At 64.1% G+C, this 16,047-nt stretch overlaps 1 protein-coding gene across 1 annotated transcript in view; it reads left to right on the forward strand.

The window, feature by feature from the left end:
* The first annotated feature begins 210 nt into the window (after positions 1-210).
* SBF1 (SET binding factor 1) overlaps positions 211-16,047 on the forward strand; it is a 22,250-nt gene continuing 6,413 nt past the window's right edge. Inside the window, exons 1-37 of the mRNA XM_021708413.1 lie at positions 211-238; positions 473-558; positions 937-1,074; positions 1,271-1,429; positions 1,512-1,622; positions 1,967-1,990; positions 2,243-2,348; positions 2,441-2,573; positions 2,667-2,775; positions 2,849-2,962; positions 3,058-3,135; positions 3,505-3,618; positions 3,686-3,814; positions 3,905-4,003; positions 4,083-4,287; positions 4,371-4,483; positions 5,345-5,494; positions 5,830-5,898; positions 5,986-6,144; positions 6,216-6,484; positions 6,621-6,793; positions 6,876-6,949; positions 7,025-7,220; positions 7,448-7,575; positions 7,978-8,156; positions 8,251-8,387; positions 8,500-8,707; positions 8,995-9,191; positions 9,267-9,404; positions 12,475-12,552; positions 12,905-13,086; positions 13,161-13,340; positions 13,817-13,918; positions 13,995-14,180; positions 14,261-14,387; positions 14,452-14,582; positions 14,649-14,879. Coding sequence (XP_021564088.1) covers positions 211-238; positions 473-558; positions 937-1,074; positions 1,271-1,429; positions 1,512-1,622; positions 1,967-1,990; positions 2,243-2,348; positions 2,441-2,573; positions 2,667-2,775; positions 2,849-2,962; positions 3,058-3,135; positions 3,505-3,618; positions 3,686-3,814; positions 3,905-4,003; positions 4,083-4,287; positions 4,371-4,483; positions 5,345-5,494; positions 5,830-5,898; positions 5,986-6,144; positions 6,216-6,484; positions 6,621-6,793; positions 6,876-6,949; positions 7,025-7,220; positions 7,448-7,575; positions 7,978-8,156; positions 8,251-8,387; positions 8,500-8,707; positions 8,995-9,191; positions 9,267-9,404; positions 12,475-12,552; positions 12,905-13,086; positions 13,161-13,340; positions 13,817-13,918; positions 13,995-14,180; positions 14,261-14,387; positions 14,452-14,582; positions 14,649-14,879 — 5,040 coding nt within the window. The remainder of the gene's footprint in view (positions 239-472; positions 559-936; positions 1,075-1,270; positions 1,430-1,511; positions 1,623-1,966; positions 1,991-2,242; positions 2,349-2,440; positions 2,574-2,666; positions 2,776-2,848; positions 2,963-3,057; positions 3,136-3,504; positions 3,619-3,685; positions 3,815-3,904; positions 4,004-4,082; positions 4,288-4,370; positions 4,484-5,344; positions 5,495-5,829; positions 5,899-5,985; positions 6,145-6,215; positions 6,485-6,620; positions 6,794-6,875; positions 6,950-7,024; positions 7,221-7,447; positions 7,576-7,977; positions 8,157-8,250; positions 8,388-8,499; positions 8,708-8,994; positions 9,192-9,266; positions 9,405-12,474; positions 12,553-12,904; positions 13,087-13,160; positions 13,341-13,816; positions 13,919-13,994; positions 14,181-14,260; positions 14,388-14,451; positions 14,583-14,648; positions 14,880-16,047) is intronic.

Here is a 16,047-nt window from a genome sequence, read left to right on the forward strand (position 1 = left end):
CCACACAGACAACAGATGTGAGTCCTCTGCACCCCTAGCCTGGGCCCAGAGTACTCTGGGGTGCCCCAGTGTGTCTTTGCCACAGCCATGCCCGCTGCTGGTACAGTGCTTACTGTCTAGCTCGAAGAGCGATGGGGCTGAGGTCCTAAGTGGGGATGGCTGTGGGGTGGATGCCGCGTGGACTGTAGAACAGTCCAGACCTGTTGCCCCATGCCGGAGGGCTCCGTGCTGGGCTGGGGTGGGGCTTGAGAGTGGGAGTGGGAGTGGGAGTGGTGGAGGCTTCTAGGGGTCTGGGGTTTCTCTGCGCTCTGGGCTCCGTGGCTGCCTAGTGGCCTCTCCACACACAACTGTTTTTAGGGAGTTGAGGCTGGGCTTGTGGCAGGCGAAGACCTGCTGGGAGGGCCATGGGGGTCCTCACGCCTCCTATGAGTGGCGAGGGCCAGGGTGCTCTGACCACTTCTCTTGTTCTCAGGGAGTGGGGAAGGCCAGGGCCAGATTCTGCAGCGCTTTCCCGAGAAGGACTGGGAGGACAACCCGTTCCCCCAGGGCATTGAGCTGGTGAGTGTTGGTGTGAGACGGCGGCAGGTCGGGGAGGCAGGGCAGTCCACACGCATCCCCAGACCGGAGGCCCCTGTTGGGTAGGGAACCTGGAGATGTCAGAGCCGCCCCAGAGGTTGGGGGCGGCTAGCCTGGCTAGCAGGTGGAGCGGCACGCATGTCGGTGTGTCATGTTGCTGCTTGCCTGTGGCGGTGGAGACCGTGTGCCCACCTGGTCCCACCCCAGATGGTGAGGCCAGAGGTGGTTGCTCTGGCTGGCAAGGCGAGGTGTCCCCAGGTCACAGGGTGAGCTAACTGCTCCTGTGTGCCTGGAGCCTCCAGTCCCATGGTGCCGATGGGGCAGGGGGCCAGAGGAGCTGACTGCAAGCCCTCCTTGCAGTTCTGTCAGCCCAGCGGGTGGCAGCTGTGTCCCGAGAGGAATCCGCCAACCTTCTTTGTTGCTGTCCTCACTGATATCAACTCTGAGCGGCACTACTGCGCCTGCTTGACCTTCTGGGAGCCAGCGGAGCCCGCTCAGGTCAGCCAGGGTCTCTGGGTGTGGCCTGCAAGCGGCTGGACACTCAGGCTGTGGCACTGTGCCTGCCTCCTCTCTGGTGATGTCTTCCACACTGTAGGGGCTGGAGTTCTGGGGGCCAGGCCTTTCTGAGCTGCCTTGCCCCCGCCAGGCTCTGGGGACGAGCCTCGCGAGAGCCCAGATGACCTTCTGTCTGCAGGAGGCAGCTTGCACCGAGGAAGCCGCAGAGAGGGAAGAGGCGGCAGACGAGGGAGGCCGGGCATGCTTGTCACCCTCAGCGCTTGCCCCATCTGCCCAGCTGTTTGCTCCAAAGACACTGGTGCTGGTGTCACGACTGGACCACACGGAGGTGTTCAGGGTACGGCGGGCCGTTGCTCCGTGGGCCGGCCACAGGTGCTCTGCCAGCTGTCTGTCATCGTCTGCTCTACTTATCATTGCAGAACAGCCTTGGTCTCATCTACGCCATCCACGTGGAGGGACTCAATGTGTGCCTGGAGAATGTGATTGGGAACTTGCTGACATGCACTGTGCCGTTGGCTGGTGGCTCACAGGTGGGTCTGGGAGCAGCCGATGGCACAGGCCTCCTGCTTCGGTCATGGGGTTGGGCCCTGGTAGGCTCCCGGCGTCCGGCCAGGGCCGAACATGGCCAGAAGCTTTGGGGCCCCCCCACCCCCCTCCCCTGTGTCCATGCTGCCACCCTTGTCTGTTGGACCCTGCCTGCTCATCTGGCCCTTGGACCTGCGCTTTGGGTCCTGCAGCCCCTCCTCTGTCCTCTCACTCCACTGGTGTGTGCCTGTCTCTGGTGTTGGCGTCAGCCTGTCTGTCTGTTCCCTGCTCTGTGCCCACGCCTGCTGGGGTGTCTAACTGTGTCTCTCTGCCCGTCTGTCCTGTGCAGCTGGACTCTGTTGAGGAAGGAGCGGTATGAATCTTTGTTTCTTCTGCCCACCTGGGCCCCGTCCCCACCCCAGGTCAGAGGCAGCCACCCTGAGTTTTCTCTGCAGCACGGCTCAGGCCAAAGAGGCAGGACGTGGCCTTCCCTCATGCCACGCCACCATCCCAGTCAGTCCCACCTCGGGCCTGGTGGTCCACTTGGGGCTGCCCGGGGACACAGAGCTCTGGGCTGACTTGGGTCTGCTCAGACTGCTGAGTCCTGATCCTTCTCTTTCCACAGAGAACCATCTCTTTGGGGGCCGGTGACCGGCAGGTCATCCAGACCCCGCTGGCCGACTCGCTGCCCGTCAGCCGCTGCAGTGTGGCCCTGCTCTTCCGCCAGCTGGGTAAGGCTTCGTAGGGCCAACGGGCAGAGGTGTGGGTCTCCACTCTGTGCTGGAGGGGCACAGGGCTCTCTCCAACCTCCCCCTGCTTTTAGGCATTACCAACGTGCTGTCCTTGTTCTGTGCCGCCCTCACGGAGCACAAGGTCCTCTTCCTGTCCCGGAGCTACCAGCGGCTTGCAGATGCCTGCAGGGGCCTCCTGGCACTGCTGTTCCCGCTCAGATACAGGTGCCCCCACCCGCCCCACCCCACCCCTCTTTCTGCCCTGTCCTTTACCTGGTCCCTCCTCTGGGCTGACGGCATCCTTGGGGCCTCCTGTAGCTTCACCTATGTGCCCATCCTGCCGGCCCAGCTGCTGGAAGTCCTCAGCACACCCACGCCCTTCGTCATCGGGGTCAACGCGGCCTTCCAGGCAGAGACCCAAGAGCTGGTAAGCCTGTGGTTTGAGTCCGCCTGGCTGCCCAGCCTGTGGGTCCCTGACTGATGGCTCCCTTGGTCTGCAGCTGGACGTGATTATTGCTGATCTGGATGGTGGGACGGTGACTGTCCCCGAGTGTGTGCACATCCCACCCCTGCCGGAGCCGCTGCAGAGCCAGACGCACAGCATTCTGAGCATGGTGAGGGAGGGCCGTGGGCGGGGCCACCTGGCAGCACACAGTTCAGGGCCGGGGCCAGAGGAGGCTGTCGCTGCCCGCTCCCCTCTGCCTCACAGGTCCTGGATCCAGAGCTGGAGTTGGCTGATCTTGCCTTCCCTCCACCCATGACGTCCAGCCCCTCCCTGAAGATGCAGGTGGGGGTTGCTGCTGCTCCGCCCGGGGCCCCCATCCCCTGTCTTGGGTCTGCTGCCTGTGAGCCTCACCCTTAGACCAGCCCCAGCCAGGCTCTTGGAGTGCAGGCAGGAAGGCACCGGGGGCAGAGGGGCCGTAGGGGACCATGGAGTGGCGCAGGGGACCGTGGAGGGGCCAGACTCGCATGCAATCTCAGGGAGCCTCCAAGGGTCTGAGTGGGAGTGACTTGTCCAGCTGCGAGAGGAGCCGGCTGGCCAAGTGTGCAGGGTGGGAGGGGCGGGAGGAGGCGAGTGGGGTGGGATGGAGAACAGCCCCCGGGGGGCCTGGGTGGGGCCAAGGACTGGGCTCTAACTGGGCTCCCCGTGCACCAGGACAAGGAGCTGCGTGCCGTCTTCCTGCGGCTCTTTGCCCAGCTCCTGCAGGGCTACCGCTGGTGCCTGCATATCGTGCGCATCCACCCGGAGCCCGTCATCCGCTTCCACAAGGTGGGTGCTGGGCGGCGGGGGGGCGGTGGTTGCCATGACCCGAGGGCCGACTTCCTTGTATCCCCAGGCAGCCTTCCTGGGCCAGCGTGGGCTGGTGGAGGATGACTTCCTGATGAAAGTGCTGGAGGGCATGGCCTTTGCTGGCTTTGTGTCGGAGCGTGGTGTCCCCTACCGCTCCACAGACCTGTTTGATGAGGTGCGTCCCCGCCTCACCCACCTGGCCCCACCCCACGGCCTGCCCGACCATACCTAGCTCTTCCTCCCCTCCCTCCTGCCTGCCCTTCAGCTGGTGGCCCACGAGGTGGCGCGGATGCGGGCAGATGAGAACCACCCCCAGCGTGTCCTGCGTCATGTCCAGGAACTGGCAGAGCAGCTCTACAAGAATGTATGCGGGCGGCAGAGGGGAGGGTGCTGCGCTGTCCTGACCCATGGCCCTGCGCCCCATGCCTGCCCATCTTCCCCAGGAGAACCCATACCCAGCTGTGGCGATGCACAAAGTGCAGAGGCCCGGCGAGGCCAGTCACCTGAGACGGGTGCCCCGGCCCTTCCCTCGGCTGGATGAGGGCACTGTGCAGTGGATCGTGGACCAGGCTGCGGCCAAGATGCAGGGCGCACCACCAGCAGTGAAGGCTGAGAGGAGGACCACGGTGCCCTCAGGGCCCCCCATGAGTGCGTAATGAGGGAGGGCTGGCCCTGAATGCGGCCCGGGGTGGGGTGGGTCTGGGTCAGGCTGAGCTCGTCCTGTTCCCCAGCTGCCATCCTGGAGCGGTCCAGTGGGCTGCATATCAACAGCGCCCGCCGGCTGGAGGTTGTGCGCAACTGCATTTCTTATGTGTTTGAGGGGAAGATGCTTGAGGCCAAGAAGGTACGTTGCACCAAGTGGGGCCTCCTGCTTGGGGTACGCCATTTTCAGAGGGTACTCAGGGCTGGCCTGAGTCCTGCGGGGGCTGAGCCTGTCCTCGGGGCCTCAGGTGCCTGCGAAACAGCTGCAGGTGGCTGGGCTGGCCAGAGGGTGGGTAAGCACCGGGCCTCCCCATCCTGATCTCAGTGGGTGGTGGGACAGGCCTTCGGGGTCTCAACAAAGGGGATTCACTTCAGTGTTCAGGAATCGGAAGACCCTTATGACTTCCACTGTTAGGTTTCCTCTGCATTCTTTCCCCAGAAAAGGGTAGGCCCGCATGTGCTCTGTTTTTGTAAGTTACAGAAGACAGAGTCCACTTTCAAGCTGCTGTGTTTTCTGTGGTGTTCCCTGAGCACCTTTGGGGTCTTTCATGACAGCCAAACGAGTCTACCTCGCTTTTGCTGCATGGTGTCCCCAAGGGACTCCCTGGGATGTGAGCCCTCTGTGGCCCGGGCCTGCCAGGTGAGTCATCTGCACTCGCAGCCTCATCGTGCCTCCTGGACTTAAGCCCCTGGAAGGCTGAGCGGCTCCAGGACCCTGACCTCTGATCACTGGAGCCCAGGGCCAGGGTGCCTCACCCTAGAGCGCGTCTCGATGTTCACATTCTCGAGTCTGTTTTCATGAGCTGTCTTTGTGGAGTTGCGGGATCCACTGGAGGTTTTAGTCTTATCGGTCAGCAAAGCCCCAGAGTCCGGGAACATCTGACCTGAATGGCGCTTGGGTCTCCCAGGCAGGGTTGGGCCTCCTCCCCTCCTCAGCCCCTTGTGGGGTCTTCCCTGTACCTCCCTCCGTGCCCCCAGTCTGTTTCTCTTGCCCCTCCCCCAGCTGCTCCCAGCCGTGCTGAGGGCCCTGAAGGGGCGAGCTGCTCGCCGCTGCCTCGCCCAAGAGCTGCACCTGCATGTGCAGCAGAACCGTGCAGTCCTTGACCACCAGCAGTTTGACTTTGTGGTCCGTATGATGAACTGCTGCCTGCAGGTGAGGCCAGGTCTTCCGGCTCACCAGTGACACAGTACATGGGGTGGACGGGCAGGGAGACCTGGTCTCCGGGTGAGAGCGAAGCCACGTCCAGGGTGTGGGGAGTGGGGCCAGCCACGTGGGGTGTGGGGAGTCTCTGTGCCAGGGGTGGGCCCCCGCTCTACAGGGAACCATGGAGCGGTGAGCCCTTGTAGAAGGCAGGTGCAGGGGTCTGGAGTCTCCTGACCCTGGCAAACTGGAGCCACTGGTTCCAGGTGCTGGTTGCGGGGGCCATGGGCATGGCAGGGGCCTGGCAGGCGGGACAGGGGTCCTGACGGGCTCGCCTCCGCACACAGGACTGCACCTCCCTGGACGAGCATGGCATTGCAGCTGCTCTGTTGCCCCTGGTCACAGCCTTCTGCAGGGTGAGTGCTGGTGTGGTCACAGCCGCCTCCGCCCCTCCCATCATGGCTGCACACGGCTGACCCTCCTATCCGCTTTGGCTGCTGCAGAAGCTGAGCCCGGGGGTGACGCAGTTTGCATACAGCTGTGTGCAAGAGCACGTGGTGTGGAGCACCCCGCAATTCTGGGAGGCCATGTTCTACGGGGACGTGCAGACCCACATCCGGGCCCTCTACCTGGAGCCTGCTGAGGACCGGGACCCCAGCCAGGTGGGCAGGACTCCCTGGTCCTGGGGCAGTCGGGGTAGCCTGGCCCCGGCTCACACGTGGTGCTGGGGCAGGAAGCCGGGGAGGTGCCATCCCAGGAGGACGAGCGCTCTGCCCTGGACGTGGCTTCCGAGCAGCGGCGCCTGTGGCCGACCCTGACCCGTGAGAAGCAGCAGGAGCTGGTGCAGAAGGAGGAGAGTACGGTGTTCAGCCAGGCCATCCACTACGCCAACCGCATGAGCTACCTCCTGTTGCCCCTGGACAGCAGCAAGAGCCGTCTGCTGCGGGAGCGTGCGGGTCTGGGGGACCTGGAGAGCGCCAGCAATAGCCTGGTCACCAGCAGGTGGGGCGGGGCCCACGTAGGGGCAGGGCCTGGGCCGTAGGGAGGATGGGAGGGTGGCCCAGGTGGGTGGGTTCCGGGGCGGGAGTGGGCAGGCGGGTGGGCGGGGGCTTGTGCCCACCACTCCTCCCTGGCCCAGCATGGCGGGCAGTGTGGCTGAGAGCTATGATACGGAGAGCGGCTTCGAGGATGCAGAGACCTGCGACGTGGCTGGGGCCGTGGTCCGCTTCATCAACCGCTTTGTGGATAAGGTCTGCACCGAGAGTGGGGTCACCAGCGACCACCTCAAGGGGCTGCATGTCATGGTGCCAGGTATGGGGGGCCTGGGTGTGGAAGCACTCCCCTCAGACAGGCAGAGGAAGGGGCCCAGAGCGTGAGAACTGCTCTCCCCCAGACATCGTCCAGATGCACATTGAGACCCTGGAGGCTGTGTACCGAGAGAGCAAGAGGCTGCCCCCCATCCAGAAGGTGAGTGGGGCCGGGTGGGCTGCGGGCGCCGGGGGCCCGGATGTGTACTGAGGCACTGCTCCCGTCCCTGGGCAGCCCAAACTGCTGCGGCCGCGCCTGCTGCCTGGTGAGGAGTGTGTGCTGGATGGCCTGCGTGTCTATCTGCTGCCGGACGGGCGTGAGGAGGGCTCCGGGGGCTCCGTGGGGGGCCCCGCATTGCTCCCGGCTGAGGGCGCTGTCTTCCTCACTACATACCGGGTCATCTTCACGGGCATGCCCACCGACCCCCTGGGTGAGCCTCCAGACCTTTCTGCCCATGCTCCCTTCCCCTCCAGGCCTCTGGGTGGATGGGGCTTGCCCTGCCTCTTCCTCCCCTTTTCTCAAGGGTACAGGGTCCCCATGGGAAGCGAGTTCCTGTCTACTCCTCCCCCACCCACGAGGACCCTTACCTGTGGTACTCTGAGGTTCTGGGACGGCTTCCCCACCATCCCTCTGACTCTGTGCCCGGCCTGGTGCAAGTGGGGGAACAGGTGGTGGTCCGTTCCTTCCCGGTGGCGGCGCTGACCAAGGAGAAGCGCATCAGCGTCCAGACCCCTGTGGACCAGTCCCTGCAGGATGGGCTGCAGCTGCGCTCCTGCACGTTCCAGGTGGGCCGGCATGCGGCGGGCTCTCCTCCAGGGTGGCGGCTGGGTGGGCTCTTTCCTGAGCCGGTTTGCACCATGGCCCTGTGGCTGAGCCTGGCTGTTGGTTTGAGGCCCTCACCCTGGCTCTCAGGTGGTCTGACTTGCAGGCCTCTGGGTCCTTGTCATTTCCTCGGGGCACCGACCCTTGCATCAGGGTTGTGGTGTGCCTTGCCAGCCTACTTTTGCTCTCCAGTAGCTGACGTGCTGCTTAGATGGTACTTGACTCTGAGTGCTGTGGGCACAGGGCCTGGCGAGTGGCTTGCCTGCCTCTGTGGCATGGCTGTGATGGGAAGGGTGCCTGGGCATCCCGCAGCGGCCTGGAGGGGGTGGGGCCGGGCCCCTGAGCTGCTCCTCCTTCTGACGCAGTTGCTGAAAATGGCCTTCGACGAGGAAGTGGGGTCCGACAGTGCGGAGCTCTTCCGCAAGCAGCTGCACAAGCTACGGTACCCTCCAGATGTCAGGGGCACCTTTGCTTTTACCCTGGGCTCTGCCCACACACCTGGCCGGCCGCCCCGGGCCACCAAGGACAAGGCTCCTTCTCTCAAGTATGCATCTGATCCCAGCCGTGTGCCTGCCCCAGCCCTCCCAGACCCCCGCGCCCACCTATCCTGTTACCTCTGCTGACTCTGTGTGCCCCAGAACCCTGTCCCGGAACCTGGTGAAGAACGCCAAGAAGACCATTGTGCGGCAGCATGTCACTCGGAAGAAGTACAACCCGCCCAGCTGGGATCACCGGGGCCAGCTGCCCCCGGAGGACCAGGAGGACGAGATCTCAGGTGGGGGTGGGGTGGGGTGAAGCCACCGAGTGGTCTCTGGACGGCGGTGCTCCCGTGGGGGCTGGGCAGGCTGGCAGTGTCCGGGTGACGGCCTGTGGCCTGGCCCGTACAGTGTCAGAAGAGCTGGAGCCCAGCACGCTGACCCCGGCCGCAGCCCTGAAGCCCTCAGACCGCATGACCATGAGCAGCCTGGTGGAGCGGGCATGCTGCCGTGACTACCAGCGCCTGGGCCTTGGTACCCTGAGCAGCAGCCTGAGCCGGGCCAAGTCGGAGCTGTTCCGCGTCTCCCCAGTGAACCGCATGTATGCCATCTGCCGCAGGTGAGGCGGCCGGATGCACCTGGGAGGACGCGCCTGGGCTGGCTGGGGGTGGCAGGTGGCAGGCAGTGGGGCGCCATCCCCGCCTCCTGGGGGCCTCAGCCATGGCTCCTGGCTGGATGAGGAGTGTGGAGGGGAGCAGCAGAGGCTCAGTGGGCCCGGCTGGAGATTGAGTGTCTGAGAGGTGCCCTGGGCCTGAGGGTGCTGGGAGCTGGGCTGGCATCCGTTGCCTGCACCTGTCGGCTGCTGGGCGGGGCCTCCCAGCTGCCCTCTGCTCTGCCTCCTCACAGCTACCCGGGGCTGCTGATTGTACCCCAGAGCGTCCAGGACAATGCCCTTCAGCGCGTGTCCCGCTGTTACCGCCAGAATCGCTTCCCTGTGGTCTGCTGGCGCAGCGGGCGTTCCAAGGCTGTGCTGCTGCGCTCTGGAGGCCTGCATGGCAAGGGCGTTGTTGGCCTCTTCAAGGCCCAGAATGCGCCTTCTCCAGGTATGCGCCTGAGCCTCGCCCTGGGTCTACTCCCCCCCAGCGTCCCATCCTTCCCCAGCTCTGCATCCTCCCCAGGCCAGTCCCAGGCGGACTCAAGCAGCCTGGAGCAGGAGAAGTACCTGCAGGCCGTCGTCAGCGCCATGCCCCGCTATGCCGATGCGTCAGGACGCAACACTCTCAGCGGCTTCTCCTCGGCCCACATGGGCAGTCACGGTGAGGGTGCTGAGAGTGGGATGTGGGGCAGGGAGCACTTATGGGGACTGTGGTGGCATTTATGGTGGGAGGGCCCTCGGGGCACAAGTGGCTTTGGTTAGGGATGTTGGGGCATGGGACAAGGAGGGCCCCTCTGGGTGCCATGGGGTGAGGCGGGAAGCCAGTCCAGCCAGGTAGGTGTTCTGTGGTCCCGTCTGCCCTGACCACCCTGCCTTCCACCTCTGTGTCTTCTGATCATTTCCTGCAGCACTTGAAAGTGTCTCCAGACACTCCTCTGCCTTGTTCCTATCCCTGTTGCTGTCCCCACTCCTATCCAGACTGTCTTTGGAGTCTCTGGCCCAGCTCTGCCCCCTGCTTGGCCTCTGACCTCTTCTGTCCTGTCTCCTTAGGCCTTGTCTGAGCTGGTTTCGCTATCCCTGTCCCCACCACCACCCACACGTCAGGGGCTGCCTGCACACACAGAGGTGGATTCAGGCTGGCTACTACCCCTGCCTGGCCTTGCCTGAGGTGCCCACATTTGTCTTCCCACTCTGCATCATGGTCATCATGGGAAATGCCTTCTGTCCCTGTGAAGATGGGCCCCTTGTCTCATTTGCAGAGGCAGCACCAGGCCAGGGAAGGTGGAGCATGAACCTGGCACCATCAGCAGAGCCCCACCCTCACTGTCCTGGGCACTGGGACCAGGTGGGGCTGTGTCTTCATGGGTTGGGCCCAGGCTCGATGATGCCGAGAGCACACATGGTGCTGGGCTTCCTACTTTCGACCCACACCTTGCATGCAGGGTGGGCGCCTGAGTCCAGTAGTGGCTGGGGAAGCAAGTCATGGGTGTTAGGTACTGGGAGAAGCTTTCCGGCAGGAAGCAAAACCCACCAGGGCCCAAAGGCCAGAGAGGGAAGGGTGCATCAGAACAGGGAGCTCCCCACTCTACCCACAAGGTCGCTGCATCTCTGGTTTCCTCCATCTCCCACATCTGACCCCGTCTCTATCGTCTGACTCTGACTCTGCCGTCTGACCCTGATCCCAACCCTGTGGTCTGACCCCGACCCTGTCGTCAGACCCGGTCTCTGCTGTCTAACTCCATCTCTGCCATCTCACCCGGTCTCCCGTCTGACCTCTCTTCCTCTTTCTGACCTCACCTAACTGCATCTACCCCTAACCTATCTGTTCCCGTCTCTTCCATGGTTTTTTATTGATGTTCTGTTCCTGTCTGGCTAATCCTTCTGGGCCAACTGGTAGGTGCTGGGGCTCCTTGAGGGTTGCTCTTTGGACTTACAGCTCCGGCCACTTAGCGCACGAGCCCTGGTTTGTGTGCTGGACACTTGGGTCCTCTGTGCCTAGAGCCTCTTGAGTTCTGTGTTTGGATGTCTCATTCCAGCACTGGGGCCTGGGATTCGGGTGACCCCTGCACTAGAGCCTGAGCCTTCCACACCATGCAGGTACAGGGACATGCCCTCCAGGGTTGTGTGGGCCTGTGCCATGTACATACACCTGGAGTTGATGGCAGATGCCATGTTAGGCGGCACTCCTGGCCCCCCCAGCCCCTGGCCTCGAGCTTGTGGGGCCCAGCTTCTGGGGACACAGTGGGGGAGCTGGAGCATTCCCCCACCGGCAGAGCCATCCTGCACACCAGGCCATTCTGGCTCTCATCACCGACTGTGCAGGCCTCCAGTCTGCACCGTGGCTGTCTGCTTTGCCTCTCTCCCCGCCCCTGCGCACGCTTCCTCTGCTCTGAGCACACCAGCTTCTTACCCTGTGGAATCTGTAGGTCTCCTCTCATGCTCAGCAGTGTTCTTCAGGTGATCTGTATGCCTCATTACCTGTGCTGGGCACTGGTGGCACAGGGACTGGGAACGAGGTGGCGAGTCTGCCCTCACGATCACTTACGGGGATGCTGTCCCATGGAGAAGCCAGACTGGGACCACGCTCGCTCTGTTAGGGATACCTGCTCTCTGTAGTTCAAGAGTAGTTTTTGGTTTCCAAATATCATGATTGTGTCTCACAATTACCCTGGCTTCCTGCCTTCCTACGCTGCCAGAAATCCTGAGTAGTGCCGTAGGCAGCGTCTTCTCCCCCAGGACCTGTCCCAGTGAGCGCCTGTGCCTTTGTGTCTCTCGGGCATCTCTGACCATCTCCAAGCCAGCATCTGCTGCCTCCCGGCATCCCTGTTAGCACCCAGCAATGCACAGGGAACAGGGACTTGGCCTCCCTCAGCCTAGGCTCAGGCTCCGGGCTGGGCCCTGCTGGCCACTGTCCTAAGCAGACTGGTGCCGCTTCCTCGCTGTGCTGGGTGCCTGCACCAGTGGCTGTCCTAGGATGTCAGGCATGGCAAGCTGGCACTGTGCTTGGCCCACGGTGACCGCTGGGTGGATGGGGGCTGTTTCCCTCGCCCCCTAGTGCAGGTGAGCCCAGGCCAGGCAAGGTGCTCAGAGACCCACCGTGTGGCCCCAGGTACCCCTCAGGCCCTGGGCACCATTTCTTCGTGTGCCTCCTGTGCCTCAGGCTGGGCCTGCAGGTACATCGTGCCAGCCTGTGTGTCAGTCTGGCACAGGCCTTCTGGACTGAAGTGCTTTCCTTCCTTTTGGACTGGGCGTTTTTGGGCACGGAGCCGCCCTCTCCCCCTTCCAGAAGCCTCTGGGCCCCCTTCTCCAGGCTGCACTCCTCAGGCCCCTTCTGTCGTGTGTCCTGGGCAGAGGCCACTCCAAAGCCAAGTGTGGACAGCAGTTCTGGGCCTTGAGTGAGGGACTCGGGGCCAGGGTGTGGAGGCAGGACTCAGACAAAGCTGCTAAGTTGGTTTGAGTGAGGAGTGGGGAGGTGTTGGGAGCAGAGCCCGGGGCACTTGCCTGACCCTCCCACCATGTGGACCCCTCAGCCCCTGACCCATCCTGGTAGATAGGCCCTTTGCCTGTACCAGAATGCCGACTCTACCCATTTCTGAGACCAGGGCTTTGGTGCTGACCTCTGCTGTCTCCAGGGATCTTGGGAGGCCTGCTGGGAACTTATGGCTTATGGGTACCCCTAAGCTGGACAAGCCTGGGGCCAGGCCTGAGCCTTCTCTCTGCTGTGCCCCCAGTGCCCAGCCCCAGAGCCAGGGTCACCACGCTGTCCAACCCCATGGCGGCCTCGGCCTCTAGACGGACCGCGCACGGAGGTACCGTACTGAGCCTGCACAAGTCAGCTCCCCCTCCTGGCGCTGACAGCCTCGGTGTGCAGTCATCGCGGGCACTAATGTCTTCCTCCACACCTGACACTAACAGCCCTCCCTCAGCCCCAGTACTTACCTGCCTGGCACTGAGCCCTGCTCTCGACACTAACCCTAGCTGCCACCCGTGTCTCAGCATCTGTGCGTTCCAGCTTTCCTCTGGCACAGCCCTGTTGGGGTCCTGCCAGCTATCTCCCCCACCCTGGGAGCTCAGCTCTGTCCCTGGAGGTCAGGCCCAGCCAGCTCTAGGTAAGTGGTGCCCTGACCGCATGTGGTTATTCACCTGGGCTCCCCTCTGCAGGAAAATGGGTCAGTGTCCGGGCCAGTGGGCGCAGCGGTGGGCTTGGTGCTGACGTGGGCTCCCGGCTAGCTGGCAGAGAGGTGCTGGGCCCTCCCCAGGCCAACGGGGCCCCCCCGGACCCCAGCTTTCTTCGCCCCCAGCGTGCAGCCCTCTATATCATTGGAGACAAAGCCCAGCTCAAGGTGACTGGGGTGGGGTGGGGGCCGGTTGGGGGGGACCTGGGCATACTCACAGCCTGTGGCTGACCTCCCTGCAGGGTGTGCGGCCAGACCCCCTGCAGCAGTGGGAGCTGGTGCCCATCGAGGTGTTTGAGGCACGGCAGGTGAAGGCTAGTTTCAAGAAACTGCTGAAGGCGTGTGTCCCGGGCTGCCCCACTGCCGAGCCGGGCCTGGCCTCCTTTCTGCGCTCGCTGGAGGACTCAGAGTGGCTGATCCAGGTCTCTGCGCTGCCCTTGCCCCCTGCCTGCTGCTGGTGGAGCGCGCTGGGCTAGAGCTGAGTGGATGGGGCTGGGTCTGCGCGTCTGACAAGGCACGGCAGCCACCACTCCACGCCTGAGGCTGTGATGCCTGGAAGGCGGCTAGGGGAGTGGGCCTGGCGGCCAGGGCCCGGTTGCAGGTGGGCTGGGGCAGCCAGCTGGGCTCTGCTGGGCCAATGCTCCCCGAGGCTGTGGTGTGGCTCAGCGCCTCTGCTGCGTTCTTGTCGGGAGGGGATCTGGCTTGCGGAAGGCTGGAGGGCTTGGGACAAGGCCGCCAGGCCTTCCCGGGTGTGCTGTGGTGGGCAGGTGGGAGAAGCCGTAGTCACCTCACCGCCAACGGCTGTCGGGGCGTGTCCTCCTGGGGCTGGGGGCGGCGGCGTGGGGGAGGCGCGGGCCTGGGTCTGGCCGGGCGGCAGTCTGAGCGCAGGTTGCCACAGATCCACAGGCTGCTGCAGGTGTCGGTGCTGGTGGTGGAGCTCCTGGACTCGGGCTCTTCCGTCCTGGTGAGCCTGGAGGACGGCTGGGACATCACCACCCAGGTGAGCACGGGGCTGGGCCGGGCTGGGGCCCCGGGGGCCCGCTGGCCGCCCGCTGACCACCGCGCCCGCGCTGCAGGTGGTGTCTCTGGTGCAGCTGCTCTCCGATCCCTTCTACCGCACCCTGGAGGGCTTCCGCCTGCTGGTGGAGAAGGAGTGGCTGTCCTTCGGCCACCGCTTCGGCCACCGCGGGGCCCACACCTTGGCTGGGCAGAGCAGCGGCTTCACGCCGGTCTTCCTGCAGTTCCTGGACTGCGTGCACCAGGTGGGCGGGGCCGAGGGCGGGGCTGGGGGCTGTGCGCCCGCCGACCCCTGACCCCCGGCCCCGCCGCACCCCGTGTGCAGGTCCACTTGCAGTTCCCCATGGAGTTTGAGTTCAGCCAGTTCTACCTCAAGTTCCTGGGCTACCACCACGTGTCCCGCCGCTTCCGGACCTTCCTGCTGGACTCGGACTACGAGCGCATCGAGCTGGGTATGCGGGTGGGCAGGGGCGGGGGGCGCGGCGCAACCCCGGGGCTGAGTTGGCCTCCCCGCAGGCCTGCTGTACGAGGAGAAGGGCGAGCGCCGGGGCCAGCTGCCCTGCCGGTCCGTGTGGGAGTATGTGGACCGGCTGAGCAAGAGGACGCCCATGTTCTACAACTACGTGTACGCGCCCGAGGACACGGAGGTGAGCCGGGACCGGGTGGCGGGCGGCTCCTGCCCGGCTCAGGTCCTCAACGCCAGCTTCCCCCAGGTCCTGCGGCCCTATAGCAACGTGTCCAACCTGAAGGTGTGGGACTTCTACACGGAGGAGACGCTGGCCGAGGGCCCCCCCTACGACTGGGAGTTGGCCCAGGGGCCCCCCGAGCCTCCGGAGGATGAGCGGCCGGACGGAGGGGCTCCCCAGAGCAGGCGCCGCGTGGTGTGGCCCTGCTACGACAGCTGCCCCCGGGCCCAGCCTGATGCCATCTCACGCCTGTTGGAGGTGCGTGCATCCCCAGAACGGGCCTGGCCTGCACCCCTGTCTCCTGCTCGGACACTGAGGGTGTGCCTTCAGGTCCTATTGCCCCTGGGGTGGGGTGGTCCTGCCCTCCCCCACCACATGAACTGCCTGCTGGCTGGGTGGCTGTGGCACCCCTGTGGCCGTACCCCGCTCAAGCGGTGTTCGCTGTTGTCACTGACCCCAGGTCTCAGGGCCCGTGTGCTGACTCCTGACCTGGCCTCCCAGGCAGCGCGCATGGGCCGGCCTGTGTTTTCCAGGAGCCGTTTCTCCAAACGTGAGCACAGCTCTTCTGGGTTCCAGCCCTGGAAGCTTGGGCTCCACGTCTAGGCGTCCCTTGCCCCTCACACTGCCATCCTGGGTGGGCATGTCTCCAGCCCTCAGGGGTCCGGACCGAACAGCGTGGAGATCCCTGGGAGGAGAAAAGCACCCTGTGCTTGGGTGTGGTTGAGATGTTGGCATGGGAACTGGGCAGTGCCCTGCGCATGGCGCTGCCTTCCCAGGTGACCAGCACCCAGACTCCAGGGGACTGAGTGGGCAGAGGGCATGGGCTTCAGATCCAGACCATTCGAGATCTGCACCCCGCTTTCCACTGTGGGCTGTGTGGCCTCAGAGATGGTTTGAGCCCCTCAGTGCTCCCGTGTCCTCAAGCAGACGTGGGCAGCCGATTCTTGCCTCCCAGGGAGGTGGATGGGGAGGTGAAAACAAGTCTCAGATCTGTGGCCCAGCACAGGCGCGGCCCAAAGGCACCTGCCGCCCAGGAGCTTGGGGAGCATGGAGTCGCGGTTTTGTGGGCCAGAAAGCAGGGAGTCCCTTTTTTTCTTGAGTTGGGATGTCACTCTGTTGTCCAGGTCGGAGTGCAGTGGCACGATCACGGCTCCACCTCCTGGGTCCAAGCGATCCTTCTTGCCTCAGCCTCCAGGGCAGCCGAGACTGCAAGTACATGGTACCATGCCTGCTGATTTTTAAAATTCTTGTGCAGAGACGAGGTCTCACTATGTTGCCCAGGCTGGTCTCAAACTCCTGGGCTCAAGCAATCCTCCCACTGTGGTCTCCCAAAGTGGTGGGATCGTAGGGGTGAGCTACCATATCCCTTTTCTTTTTCTTTTTTTGAGTTGGAGTCTCACTCTGTCACTCAGACTGGAGTGCAGTG

Source organism: Carlito syrichta, unplaced genomic scaffold (assembly GCF_000164805.1).
Source record: "Carlito syrichta isolate Samal-C Ts95f unplaced genomic scaffold, Tarsius_syrichta-2.0.1 Scaffold136559, whole genome shotgun sequence".
Taxonomy (NCBI): domain Eukaryota; kingdom Metazoa; phylum Chordata; class Mammalia; order Primates; family Tarsiidae; genus Carlito; species Carlito syrichta.